Below are 14952 nucleotides of genomic sequence, written 5' to 3'. Positions count from 1 at the left end.
TCTTCTTAGTGCATTGTACGCCTGATAGTTGGGCAAAGAAAAAAGAGACTAACATCCAGCTCAAATGAGCAAACAAGCTTCACATTCATTCCCTCATGTAGTAGCTGTATTTTTAATAGCCACTACAACAACATAAAACTGCAAAGGGTTTGACTTCTTTTGATGCCTCTATTTCCATGCAATCCCCACATATAGGTATCCCAAGCTAGGGGAACAAGATCTAACTGCAGGTATAGACATTTTCATTGTTTTCTTTGCTTCTCTTTCTATTCTCCTCTTGTCCCACAGGTGCTGAGCTGCTGCCAGCTATCAGAGACAGTGGTTTTCTGACTGCCATAAAAACTTGCAGAGAATACTTGAAGCCATTTCCCAGTTCCCTGGCCTGGAACGACTGAGCTCCTGCTACCTAATATTGTCTTTTCTACATTTTTCTGAGCCGTCTGTACTCATTTCCACAGTGAGAAGCACTGGTTTAGAGACATGAGAGACTCAACATGTGCTGGGAGAAGTAACCTCCTCTATTACAAGACATAAGTAACTGGAAAAGTTGACAAGATTTATCCACTTTAGTCATTCATATCATATCCAACAGTGGAGGCCTTATTGGCTGGCCTACAAATATATGACCTACAAACTTCAGTAATATATTGCATGCTAATCAAATTGCATTTGCATTTATTCTCAAGGGAAGCAGCCTCAGGGATTCTCAAGATTCAGTTGCTAGTTCTGCAACACACCTCTCAGGTGACTTTGGTAAGTCACCTATCCCTTTATAAAACTGTGTTTTCTTTCTCAAACATGTCTATTTAGGCAGAAACTGCCTCCTGCTGTGTTTTGCATGATGCTCAGCCTCAGTGATATACAAGGTCTTATGGCCTCCTGAACCATACATAATAACGCCCACAGTTTTGTTTAAGTCTCTTTCCTGAGGCGTTCCCAAACACAGTGACTGTCAGGCCCACCCAGAAAGGCGAGGAAGGTTTTTATCCCAACACCTGCGTGAGAGGGCAGAAGAGCTTTTATCACTCTAAATGTGTTGTGCCAGGAAACGCTGTATGATCCCTAGAAGAGAAACGCATTAATCGAGCCAGAAGTAACCCCTTGCCTTGCCTTGGACAACGCTGCAATCTGCCTGGCACAGCTGGCCATGCGTTAAGGGCCTTGCTCGACGGTTCTCCATAGTCCAGGCCGCTTATCCCCTCAGGACACGCTCAAGCGCGAGCAAACCCCGGGGACGCCCTGTTCCTCAGGCTTCTGGAAGCCGCCGGGGTCTGCACAAAATTTCCCGCCTCAGCTAACGGTCGGCTCACGCGCCTGAGGGGAAGGGTGGGGCGCGCGCTGGCGGGGGCGGGGCCTCCGCCGGCGGCGCGTCGGGTTCGAACGGCCGTGCGGGAAGGAGCGGCGCGGCATGGCGGCCCCGGCGGCTCTGCTCCGCCACTGCCCGCTGCTGCCGCCTCAGGACCGGGAGGGGACGGCCTACGAGGGCTTCGTCACCGCGCAGGTACCGGGAGCGGCGGGTGGTACTGGGCGTCAGCCTCTTCCCCTCATTCCCCACTCCACCCCGGCCGGGTTTGGCGGGCGGGGCGGGGAGGAGCGGAGCCGCCGGGTTTGTGAAGCAGAAAATGGCGGCGGGGGGCAGTAGCGGGGCGTCTCCGCTTGCGGTGGCTGCCTGCACCCGGTCCCCTGCGGTGTCGGGGGGAAATAGGGGGTTTTTTTGCGGCGCCGCCTCGCTGAGGGCGAGTGGGCTGGATTTGCGCTGGGGAACGTTTTCATTCGGTGTGCCTGTGGCCTAGGGTTAAAGGTTGAAGCAAATGACCAATGGTGGGTATTTTCCTGTCCCTGTGTTTGCGAGGTTTCACCTCCATCCTCTCCCTGGGGATGTGGTAAACTGCAGCGCAGGGAGAAGAGCAGCACCCGCGGTGGCTTGGGAGCGAACGCTCTGAAGCCGCCTTTGCCATCAGAGGTGCCATGCACTGGTGCCACAGCCGTGGCTCGTGAAAACGTCACACATGTGCCTGCACGCAGACCATAGAGACAGCTCCTAACAGGTGTATTTTAATTTAGAAATGGCTTGCGATTGTCTTCCTATAAAAATAAGTAAAAGTCAAAAGACGCAGGCTGCGTCACACTTGCATTTTCAAAAATCGTAGTTTTGCAGTCAAAACTCAGGAAAGTTTTTGGTGACTCTGTTGTTCAACTTTCAGAAGACATTTGCAAGTGTGTGTTTATATTTGCATTCCTCTAACAGCTGCAGCTTTTGAAATGCTCTCTGTGTTAGAATGCATCCTGGAGTTAACGGGAAGGATAAGATGCAAGTGTGGGTGTCTGGTCTCAGATGTGATTTTTGGGTTAGGGCTAAGGCCATAATGTAGTAAAGTCTGAGGTTATGTGCTTAATTTAAGCGTACAGTAGATGTCAGCTTTGGAGGAGTTTGGAAGCAACTGATGTGCTAATGGGCTATATCCAGCTCTGAAACGGGTATCTTGTTTTTGCTTGTGAACATCACAGAAACAGGGAGGTTGGAAGGGACCTCTGGAGGCCCTCTAGCAGGGTCAGCTGGAGCAGGCTGCTCAGGACCATGTCCAGTTTTGAATATCTCTGAGTACGAAGACTGTGCAACCTCGCAGGCAGCCTGTTGCAATGTTTGATTACCCTCGCTCTTTGAGATTTTTTTTTTTATTGCACGTAGGTGAAACTTCCTGTATTTCAACTTGTACCAGATGCCTCTCATCCTGTCAGTGTGTGTCACTCAGAGCCTGACTAGACTTTCTTTAGTCCTCCTCCATCAGGTATTTGTACACGCTGGCAAGATCGCCCCTGAGCCTTCTTTTCTTTGGGCTAACCAGTCCCAGCTCCCTCAGTCTCTCCTCTTGTGAGAGAGATTTCAAGCTCTTAATCACCTTCATAGCTCTTCACTGGACAAACTCCAGTATGTGCATGCCTTTCTTGTACTGGTGACCCAGCACTCCAGGTTTGCATCACCAGTGCTGACCAGAGGGGAAGGATCACCCCCCTTGACCTGTTGGAAATGTTCTGCCTAATCCAGCACACAATGTGTTTAGCCACCTTTGCTGCAAGGGTGTGGTGCTGGCTCAGGGTCAACTTCATGTCCACGAGGACCACCTGGTCCTTTTCTGCAAAGTTGCTGTCTAGCTGGTCAGCCACCAGCATGTGCTGGTGCATGGGGTGAATCCTGTCCCAGTACAAGACTTTGCACTTTCCTTTCTTAAGTTCATGAGCTCCTTTCCTCAGCCCGTTGAGGTTCCCGTGAACAGTAGCACAATCACATGGTCTATCAACCACTCTTCCCGGATTTGTATCCTCTGCCAACTTGCTGAGCAAGGGCACATCCTGTCCCATCATCCAGGTCACTAATGAAGGTGAAATAGTGTTGGCCCCAGGACGGACCCCTGGTGTGCACCATTATTCAGGGGCTTCCTGCTGGACTGCTTCCTGCTGGACTTCGTCCTGCTGACCACAACCCCTTGAGCACAGCAGTTCTGCAAATTTTCAGTCCACCTTGCTGTCATCTTGTCTAGTTCATCTTCTTCAGTTTGTCTATGAGGATCTTATGGGAAACATCAAAAGCCATTCTGAAACTGAGATAAAGCATCCACTGTATCGGTCATCTAATCAGAGGACGAAATCTGGTTTTGTTCTTAAATTCCTGATGAAGAACTCTCAGAATTTGCAGACAGAATTCAAGGTATGCCGAGCTGGAACAGAGTCTGGAATAAAAGTTTTGAGGTGAGTTAACTGCCCTCTTTGCTTCAGGGAGGAGTTAAACTTACTCGCAAACCTTCTTTATTTCAGTTTTATTTTGGTCATCCCATAAGACAGTATAAGGAGGATCACGAACAGGAACAATTACTGAAAATACAAGTAGGTGGCATTTAGGAACTGCCCCATATGCATTGCACTAACAGGTTTACATTCATGTACTTGGGACTGGTTTTGTTTACAGTTTCTAAAACCTTGCTGAAATGTGTTGTGGATCAGTGCCCAAGTTCCTTCTTAGTGTGGTACCTTTATGATAAGAGTCTTTTTTGACTTCTGCTTGACTTGGAGACAGGCTTTCATGTACTTCAGCATGGCTTGGATTAAATTATATTTCTTGGTTTTGTCCAGATTTGCATAATGTTTATTTTCTTCTAAAAGGTGTTATCTTTGCTTTGTGAAATATGATGCACTGAACAATTTTTACTGAATACTGTGAGTTAGAGGTCAAGAGTATTTCAACTTCAGAATTAAAATCAGCGTTATTTCTAGGTGTCATTTATGCTGCTTTTTTTTCCTAAATAAAGAAAATCTGAATAATATTCCTGAAAGTCAGATAATACAAACTTTCTTTCTTAGCAGCTGATCTTATGGGCAATACTTCCCAAAAGTGTCTATTTTTCTTTGCTGACCTTCCTATTAACTAAATGTTTATTTTTAAGGGTAGAGACTTCCATATCAGGATACGGTTACCAATGGATTTTCAACTGAAAAATGCAAGGTAAGATAGCAAATGAAAGCAATTTACAAGTGTACATAACAGAAGCTTATTTTGATAAAAGCAATGATGGATATGCATATGAATTATTTTTTCCAATATCAGTGTTGGTAATTAATTCTTACTGGTTTCAACTTAACCTTGCAACAAAATTGTACAGCATCAGTGTTTTATAAACACTGGCAATAAACATTGCCTATATCAAAATATTTTGTTCTTAATTAACTTTGAAACTTGTTGTAATTAATAATTGGTTGTACTTATATATAAATCAATGTACTTGGAAAAAAATGTTCGTTTAATTCAGATTATTTATATGTCACCATTTGGGAAAAAGAAAATTCAGTGCAAGTTTGTAATTTTTAAGTAATGATATACATGGAGTTAAAGTTATGCTAACCATGATTTTCTCTTTCCTGTTAATACGTATTAATTTGTGTTACCCAACTTTTCTTTAAAAGCTCTGTTCTTATTGCTGTGAGTATTTATACGAATTAGTCTTCAACATTGTGTTCCATACTTCTGCCTTGGCCAGCCTGCTCTGAACTGCGAACAGATGTGGTATTAGACAGCTTTATTACATTTTGGGTCAGAGACTTAAAACCACATTTTAGGTAACTTTGACATTTTCAAGATATCATTTTTAAATATTGGTGTATTTTATGAAGTCATATTAGCTTGCAAGAATTATGTTGTTGTTTACAGCGAAGAACAGAGGCTTTTGTAGGTAAATGCTTAATTTTTAATGGTCTTCGGGATAGTGACATTTGAAAGTTTTAAATAACTTTGAATATGAAAACGCAAAGAAATCTTGAAGTATTGTTTACTTCCTTTGTTTTTTTGAAGAAAAAACTTTTATGTTGTTGTGTAGCAGACTTTCTGATCTCTTCTAAAAACTGAATTTATAGTTTATACAAATTATTATTAAATTATAATACTGTGAATTTATAATTTGTACAAAATACTGTTTATCTAGGATAGAGTGTAGCTGGCACCTAAAGAAGATACTGCATGGATATCGGCATATTTTAAAGCAGGTATACAACTTTTAAAACCATTTCTGTTAAATGTATGCTTATAGCTCTGTGGCCCTCAGCACAGGAACGACATGGACCTGTTGGAGTGAGTCCAGAAGAGGCCATGAAGAGCCCCTCTGCTGTGAGGACAGGCTGAGAGAGTTGGGATTTTCGGCCTGGAGAAGGCTCCGGGGAGACCTTATAGCAGCTTTCCAGTACTTAAAGGGGAATTACAGGACTCTTTTACAGAGGAATTACAGAGGAATTACATTACTCTTTATCAGGGAGCGTAGCGATAGGGCAAGGGGCAACTGTTTTAAACTAAAAGAGGGTAGAATTAGACTAGAGAAAAGGAAGAAGTTTTTTACGATGAGGGTGGTGAAAGAATCACTGGCCCAGGTTGCCCAGAGAGGTGGTAGATGCCCCATCCCCAGGCTGGATGGGGCTCTGAGCAACCTGATCTAGTTGAGGTGTCCCTGCTCATTGCAGGGAGGTTGGACTAGATGACCTTTAAGGGTCCCTTCCAACTCAAACTATTCTGTGATGGTAATTCAGAAAGGCTTACACTCACACGCCTATTCTAAAAGTGTTAAAGAACACTCATTGTGTAGCCAAGATTTATTTTGAAATGCTTGAGGATTTGCGTGTCAACCTAAAGAGAAATAGACAGAATTTGGTAAATATTTATTTTTATTTAAGCTTGATATTGAACAATTTTAATAAATGTCTGCTGACATATTACTGGAATTTTTCTTTAATGTCTCTTTAATCTCTCAGTTAAAAACAGATTTTGTTTTTCCCTTTTTATATATTTATTTTTTTACAAACTGTTCATAGTACAATGAAGAGAATGAATATTAACTATTGATAGATGTAGGTCATTCTGTATTGTAGACAGTCAAGGAATCTAAGTTAAACCTCCCTATCCAGAAGAAACTTTGGAGCAAGAATACAACAGCCCTGGAGTCATGAAGAATGTTTTGTTTCAAAGAACGCATCTTTGCCACCTGTGCTTTTTGAGACACTGTATCTGGATGTGCAGGGCAAGGGTTGTGACTATGGAGTGACCAAAGATACAGAGCCAAGGAAACTGAAGTGTAAACATGTACCACACCTGAAGATAGACAGGGATCCTTAATCATGGTCAGCATCTAAAAGCAGGCAGGTCTGCAGAGTTCTTAAAATGTAACCAACTATAAAACATTTTTGAGTCATTCTAAAGCTTCTGTTCTCATCGTCGAAGATGAAAGTCTTCATCAATGTCTTCACAAATACATAAAGTGTAAAGTCTTCATAAACTATATAAACATGTAATGTGACATGATGTGACAAAGTTGGTGGTTAGTTTTCAGTAAAGTTCCCCTCACTCTGTGAGGTTTGTTCTTGAATTGAAGTATTTAAACGTGGTATACGGTTGTGATTTTTATGTTAATTGCTTTGACAATACTAGAAAAAACTAGACTGAAATTGTTTACCACGGAAAGTTATGAGTTGAAGAAAACAAACTAATACTGTGTTCCCTCCAGAGGTTGCACAGCTGTCCAGATCTTGTCAGTTTTATGGTGGAGCTGAAAACTGTTTTGGTAAGTGACAACATGTATGTGTGGCAGAGGGATGTACTTAGAGCTTTGGTTTTCACTTTCGATTTGTTACAGTTTACTGTTTGGTAGATGGATTTATTTGTTTGTTTTAAGAAGAGGTGACTTTGTATGTATGCTGTTCATGTAATATTTGTATAAATATCCTTTAGGGTTTTAAGTGACTGTACTCTGAAAATTGGAATGTTATCGAAAAATTAAAATCCCAGCAAGGGATTTCAGTATAGAGCCATCCTCTTCCAATGATTTTCTTGGAATTCCTGGTATTATCCAGACGGTGAAGAAGGCTTATAATCACACAAAGGATTCTACAGTCAATGGATTGCTAAAGGTGCTTTTATCTGTGTGACAACTTGACCAGTAAATGCTTGCTTGTTTGTTTTAGTTCAGATACTGCTGTTTGTTTGGAGGTTTTTAAAGTGTTTTGTAATCTGGCATTGAAAAGTAGCAAAGTCTCCAGTTAACAACGCAAAACTGACAATTTCTTGTCTGTTGATAAAACATTATTCTATAAGCCTCCTTGGCAAAGAATACTTGTGTACAACTTATTTGACTTAGAAATAAACCAGAGTAAGTATTCTTCAAAACAACAGAAATACCCTCCTGGTATTACACAACTGCTCTGTGTTGGGAATGCCTTGCCTCAGTGTTGGTTCAGTCCCTGACAAACTAGATTACGCTAAACCAGGCAAAAGCGCTTGGAATGGGACTGAATAAGAATGTCTTCGCGTGGCTATTTTGGAATATTTCACAATAGTAATTCCAGTCTATTTGCCTGGATGCACAAGCACTCAGGACATGAGAATGCAATGAAAGTATAATTCATTCAAAATAGTAAAATAGTGATCCTCAGTGAAGACAGTAAAAACAACAGAAGACACTGTGGGACAACTGGGCAGAAATGATTGTTATACTGATTTAATTATTAAATCTATTTATTATTTATTTAATTTTAATTTTTTTAAATTATTAATAATTTTATTATAAATTTAATTTTAATTTTTTTGTCAGTACTCTCTGGACTCCTATGATGATAAAACTGAGAAATGGATTTTTTTTTTTTGATTGCCGTATAAAGTTGTATATAGCTACTTAAAAATAATATGGGGGATTTTATAGATGTGTCTTCTTTAGTGGCTGTGGAGCCCAGGAGACAGCTGTGTGCTTAATAGAACCTTCTTTTGAAAGATGCTTTTAGTCAAGATGCTTGACTTCAAATTTATTAGCTGAAAAAGAGGCACTTTTGATATTTGCATCTGAAGACTATGTTGTCAACATCTGTGGGTTTTTTTTTTAAATTGCAGATGTTTTCATTACCAGTATCTGAAGTAATTTACCAAACAGCTTCTTTATCTGCTTTAGCTGGAGGCTATAACAAAACAAATGCAGTGTACAGTTAATTTTACATAAGCTTAATATTTTTGAATGAATTGCAAAAATCACGTGACTAAATAGATGCAAAAATATTGAAATCTCTCTTAATGATGTTTCTAATGTTCTTTTAAATAGGAAATTGCTTTAAAAAATACACAAGACCTGCATGTACCACGGCCGCCAGAATACTACTCCTGTCTTGTCAGAGATCTAGAAATACTGGGATGGAATAAGTATGTTTATTTTATTTCTTAATAGACATTATTTTTAGAATATATGTTCTTTTGTATTTGTGAGTTGAACATATCAAATGTTCTGTTAATTTATCCTGTTCAGAAACTGGTTTTGCTTTAAAAACTCCGCTGCTTTGTTTTTAATTTAAAAAAAACCACACAAAAAAACCCAACAAACCTATATCAGCTGAAGGTATATTTTCAGTCTCAAATAACTGAGCTGAAAGGTGACATGCTGCTACTAAGAAATCAATTCTTCTTTGACCTATAAACTATTGGCACAGTAAACATATTAAATACAATTTTTATAGGTCTCTTTTTTTTCTTCCTTCTTTTCCCTACTTTGTACAGCTTTTTTTGACTATTCCCATATGCCGTGGTTGATCATCTTGTACCTTTATGCTTTCATAAATACAGTTCATACATTTTTTAGAACTAGAATAATTATTTTTGAAGAACAGTTCTATCTTGTTCTCCAGAGCACAAAGATCTCCTTAGACAAAGGAATAACATAGTTATCCACAGAAAGGTGAATCTACAAAAAAAGTCTGTGAGCGGAGGGGAGAATTTGCAAGGCTGTAAATCCAGAACTTCAAAACAGCCAGCTCTTTGTGACACCTGCAGAGAGAAACTTACATATATTTTTGCTACCTAGATGGGCTCAAACAGAGATGAGGGCTATTGAAAAGCATTCCTTAGTCTCCAAAAACTCTGCAAGCAGACCATGTTTGGGGGAGCAAGGGGGCATTTCCAAGTGAGAGAAACGTTGGTTACTGCACAAGGAGAGTATAAACTGTGTTACCCGGATGGAGGCTCGGTGCACCCAAAAAACATGGTTTCATGTATATGCTGTACTATAAATTGAGTATCTGTGGAACAAGAAGCGACAGCTCAGGTCGTCTTCTGAGGGAAGAATACTAGAAGTCAATCTTTTCACCCCAACTTAAATGGCTGGTTGAATACCATGGGAAAGTGTGTCACACTATGAAGGGATATTTGATTTTGTTGAGGAACGAAATGTACACATAGCTGCCTCTGGATGCCTTCTCATTAGTGTCTTAAATGAGTGCAAACAGATTATATTATTCACAGTCCCATATACTCTCAGATGACCTCATGGAACAAATTTAATTTCATCATCCTACAGAGGAAGACAAGGTTATTCTCCTCATACCTCGTGTAGAAACCTGAAGGAAGACACAGTTGGGATCAAGTGCTTAAGGTCCATGTGGAAATTTTTCGGGAGTCTGCAAAGCTTCCTGTTTTGCGGACTGTTACTTGAAAGGCTTTAACTGCTATCAGCTGGCAGGTTCTCTGATACTGAGTCTTTTATTCCTCCAGCAGAGAGCCTGGAATGGACTAATTTCTGTCCTTTCCCCTGGAACCTCCAGGAGACCTCTATGGGGTTGAAGAAGGTAGTTCTAGGGAGGCATTAAGGAAATATATTTGAAAGTGTCTTTCACGATGTGCAATTAATCTCACAATGCCTTCTTTAAGGCGTTAAAATGAATGATTGTGTAGGATGTTGAAGAGTTTTGAATGAGAATGTACTTTTAGTTTCAGTAAAATGAAAGCTAAAAAGTCTACACTTGTGGTTTTCAACAAGACCAATCTACTTTTACCTTAGTCTTGGATGGATTGTAAGTTAACTTTAACTAGTGTTTATTTTGCTAAATGAGATAAAGAGGCCTTGGGTTTAAGAATAGCTTTGAGTTTTCTCACCTGATTCGTATATAAATAACATGTGACTAACATTAAGTAGGAATCTGCTTTGAAGGCCCACTTTTATTTAAAGATTTAAAACATCCTTGTTAAATCAGCTGTAGTTTTTTCAGTGATTTCCATTACTAAGTATGTAGTTGTGCCAGCTGATGACATACTCTATTCAAATTTCTCGCTCAGGTCAGAGAATATTAGTTAAAATTTCCTAAACACATGCAAAATAAATTTGAATCATGCCTACTCTCCCAAAATGAAAAAAAACCACAACCCCAGACCCTTAAAAGCCCGCACCAGCAAAACGGACACTGTCATAAAATAAATATACTTTAAAGATATAAATTTGTAAAATATAATATATTTATAATTGGATATATAAATACAGTATATAGCTAAGTATACTAAAAATACACTTTCAAAATACAATTCAGTAGCTTATCTCAAAAATGGTATTTCTTCTTACTTGCTGTACATAGGAAACATCCAGTGGTTTATTATTAAAAAGCACATCAGTGTTTTATCAGAGAGCATGCTTCTAGGGCAGAATTTGACCCGGTTTCTAGACAAAGGTGGTCTTCATGTAGACACACAACTTTTGCTTTGCTTTTGTCCCGTGTAGCCATGTAATTCAGTAAACATACGCTTCTTGACTTACGTTACGGATAAAGTCTCTGTGTGATTGGGTTTTTTTGGTTGGGGAAGTCAATCACTAATCAAAGGGCTAGGCTGTACATAGATGATCGTGTCTGGTTTACTGTGAGTTGGGAGAAAAATAACCTAGAGAGGCGATTTGAAGTACATTAGTAAGTTACACCACTAATTTTAGTGTGCTTTTAACAATACAATGAACTACAAGGCCTCTTAACCTAGACTGATTTAGAGTTGCAAGTGATTCGTATTCACATGTTAGTTAAAAACATCCTGCTGTGGTCTTTCAGCACAGAATTAAGTCTGCATATAGTACTGGCAGTAAGGATCAATCACTGCTTGCACCTTGAGAAGCTTTCAGCTTTATTTATCAGGATTTCTCTTAGAAAAGAACTGGCTTGTTGTGGGCCCCAGATTTACTTTTTCATAGTGAGTTTTGGGTCATGCTGGAAGCCGACTGCGTCCAAATCCAACGGACAAACTGATAGATGTTTTGGTTGACAGAGCATCAAAGCAATAGGCTGTGGTTCCTTTACCTCTGAAGTGAGTTAAGAAGATCATGGGTATGGCATAAATTTAGTGTGTTCTAGTGGCTTTTATCTAAGGAATATGTGAAGTTTCTCAGAAACAAATTGAAGACATTTTCTGCAATGATCTTTCCTCCTAAACCACTGAAAGTACAAGCGATAATGAAGACTGCAAATGGGCAGGCTGCTGTGATTAGGTATAATCACTTTCTCTGTGAAACAGAAAACTTGATTCTCTGACCTAATTTAGGTGTGGGGGAGGGAGAATATGCTTTCATATTCAAATGCTTGTACACAAAAGTCACAGTTCAACAGGTTATAAAATTGTACCAAATTTCCAACACTTAAGTGCTGTCCTAACAGCTGAGGAGTTCAAAGGATACTGCTGTCATTCAAAAACACCAGCGCAAGCCTAATCAGCTGAGGTGGGAGAGAGTACGCATGTAGTAGTATTAAGCTACAGGAAAGGCTCTTCTAATACTGTTTTATAATCTCGCCAGTTGATTCAGTGACAGTGTCTTGGGAAGGTAAATTATCAACTATAAAACGTTTGTAGGACTCATCACCCTCACGTGGATTCATAAAGGTTGCCAGTATGTCTTAACTCTGTGGTGTGAGTTATGATTCCACTTGTCTCAAGTCTCAGTGCATTTCTGCTTGGTACTTGCCAAGTTTTTTCATAGAAAGTATCTTCTCCTCTTGCCTTCTCCATTTCCAAGGGAATCCTGCCGTGTCGTGTGCTCTCAGTGAAATAGGATTTGCATGTTATGCTGGATTACAGTGCTTCAGAGATTGAACTCAGGCTTTCCATCTTTATGGTCATTCCATTTTTTTCTATGTGGTAAAATGATGGAGCCTACAGACAAATAAAAGTTTATATAACTAAAATATCACCTATGTAAACAATTTCTTATTGTTTATTATTGTATATTGTACAATCACATGAGGAATTTCATACCACTTTTACAGCATTGAGCAACTTTTCCCAGTCTTACAGAACTGATCCTTTCATCTCTTCTTATCCAAAGATGTCACGAAGCTACTGGGTTCCTTTATTGTATCCTAAATGGAAAACTGAATCCTCCTTTGTTCCCTGGAGGCAGTTTATTGGTTTTGCATTCTGTTGAGAAGAAGGAAGGCTAGCTATGAGTTTTCATTCTGGGCATTCTTCAACCCTGTATGCCCCTGTCTGAGGAGTTTTTTATTCCTTGGTGTTACCGTTTGTGAAAAAGTTTGAAAAGGAAGAGAATCCTTTACTAGAAAACCTCTTTAAGTACGTGATTGGTGATGAATAATACTTAAAAGGTGTTGTGTTGCTTAGCCTGAATAGTCGTCTTCTACTAGGGACTAGTTGTTGAAGTCAAAATTGAATAAAAGTCATAAGAATTTCCAGATTGGTCTGTGTTGTAGTGGCGCTTCATACAGCGGTGACGATCTACATGTTTTTACAATTTTTTTTTCCTGTTACCTCCAAGCTCAGTGAAAATCACATTTTTAACTGGTATCATATAAATTCTAAAACTAAAAATATATTAAAAATTGAATAATGGACAGAACTTGAAAGTCATTTTATGACGTATTCCTCTGTACATAACTAAACTGGTGGTGATTATGTGTGCTCTTAGCACTTTTTCTGAATGCTTACATATTTTTTCTGAAGTGTCTAATTTACACTGTCAATAAAACTGTAGTGAAGGTTCTTTACAAATATGATTGAGCATAATCATATAGTCACTATATTTTTAATATAATGGTGTGCATATATTTATTTTTAAATACATAAATAGACACACACATGTATATATGTTTATTTTAGAGGCCGTCAGGTTGTTAAACTAATTGTAAAAGTACTGAACCCCTAAGCATTTCAGAAATAAGATTTAAGATATGTATGTCCATTGCTATCTAAGAAATTAAAATAATTTTTAAATCTTTTCCCCTCCTGCCCAATATAGAGTGAGGAACTGCAAAAATGTTTGATTTTAAACTAAAATAATCCATACCTTTCTGGCATCTCAGGAGTGAAGTGGTCCAAACAAGATAACTGTTAGAACAGATAATTTTAAATCCTAACCGCTTTGGCAGCATACCTTTAATTTTTCCGTCCTTTTTTGCCATGTAACCTCACAGTGCATTGATGCAGGCAGCAGTTGGGCTTTGTTTTGGACACTGCTATATATTTTATTGCAGTAACCATTCTGGGCCTTAGCTGCTGGTTTAGGATTTCCCCACCCCAGGCAAGAGCAGCTGGAGGGGTGGCATATAGGTGGTTTCTTATCTTTGTAAAACTCTGTGGTATATTTTTGAGGTAAATTTGGAACAAAGCGGGAGTAATGAAGTTTTTCCAGTTAGAGGAAGAATGCTCTAATTCTCTTTAAATAAATCAAGTTTTGTGGACTCCAGTTGAATTACACTTTTATCAAGACTTGTATTTCTTTCTACTGTTGTAGAGAAAAGGAGAGCCAAAACACGCGCAGGAATCTGTAGGGTTATTTAATTTTATTGCATTAAAGCTAGTCAGCTTTAAACATGACATGGTGTATCTCTCTCCCTACTTACTACCTCTACTGCTTTTTCCATCTGTATTTTTCATTTCCCTCATGTTGAGGCTGTGTCATTTATGCAGATCGTTTTTTCTTCTTTTCACTTCCTTCCTAGGAAGGTGCACACCCTTTGGTGTATATCTACTTTTTCTTGTACAGGCTTCTACAACTCCGTGGCTCATTTTCCTTGGAAGAGAACCATTTTTCCCAGCATGCTGGCTCAAATGACTGGGCTACTTTGTAATGGTTTAAAAAAAAAAGCGTTGCTTAAGTCAGCAAGTAGGTGCTTTCTTTGAACTCTGATAGGCCTTCCCATCAGTCTGGGTGGTAAGTTGTACGATGATCTTGGACTGCTTTTTATCTTTATGCAAGAATGACATAGTAAAAATGCCAAAATATTCACATTCCCAGTTCACTGGTAAATATCTGGAGAAGTTTGAACCTTTTTGGCAGTTGTTGAAGCTACTCAGCAGAATGTGTTTCTAGAGCGCTCTATATTTTACAATTGTATTCATCTTCGTTGTTGGGGGAAGCACGAATCTATGACATCTTAAGCAAAGAGTCAGTGATTATGTCAGAAGTTTTAAAACTTATTTACATTTAATATGTACTTGCTACTTGCTTGGGTGCATGCATACTGTGTAAAACTGTCAGGAAACGAAGGCAAATCATCATCAATAACTCATTTTGTACCTGTTTGGGTACTGTTTTCTGCAGAAAATCAATTTCAGAATAGGAACCAATATCCATTGAATTTTCCACAATAGCAGTATTGATAACAGAAGAGAACTTCATTGAA

The 14952-nt window shown here is 39.2% G+C and overlaps 1 protein-coding gene across 4 annotated transcripts in view; it reads left to right on the top strand.

Moving 5' to 3' along the window:
• The first annotated feature begins 1363 nt into the window (after positions 1-1363).
• The window catches only part of FANCL (FA complementation group L), a 29777-nt gene continuing 16188 nt past the window's right edge, over positions 1364-14952 (top strand). The window contains exons 1-6 of one of the 4 annotated variants that reach the window (XM_054195228.1): positions 2065-2789; positions 3432-3747; positions 4445-4498; positions 5472-5532; positions 7038-7094; positions 8619-8716. In XM_054195228.1, coding sequence (XP_054051203.1) covers positions 3572-3747; positions 4445-4498; positions 5472-5532; positions 7038-7094; positions 8619-8716 — 446 coding nt within the window. In that variant the 5' untranslated portion in view covers positions 2065-2789; positions 3432-3571. The other 3 variants (XM_054195229.1, XM_054195231.1, XM_054195230.1) reach the window with 3 other exon arrangements.

This window comes from Rissa tridactyla, chromosome 3 (genome assembly GCF_028500815.1).
Source record: "Rissa tridactyla isolate bRisTri1 chromosome 3, bRisTri1.patW.cur.20221130, whole genome shotgun sequence".
NCBI lineage: Eukaryota > Metazoa > Chordata > Aves > Charadriiformes > Laridae > Rissa > Rissa tridactyla.
The sequence above is the reverse complement of the archived record's forward strand: the minus strand, read 5'-3'. Positions and strand labels throughout refer to the sequence as shown.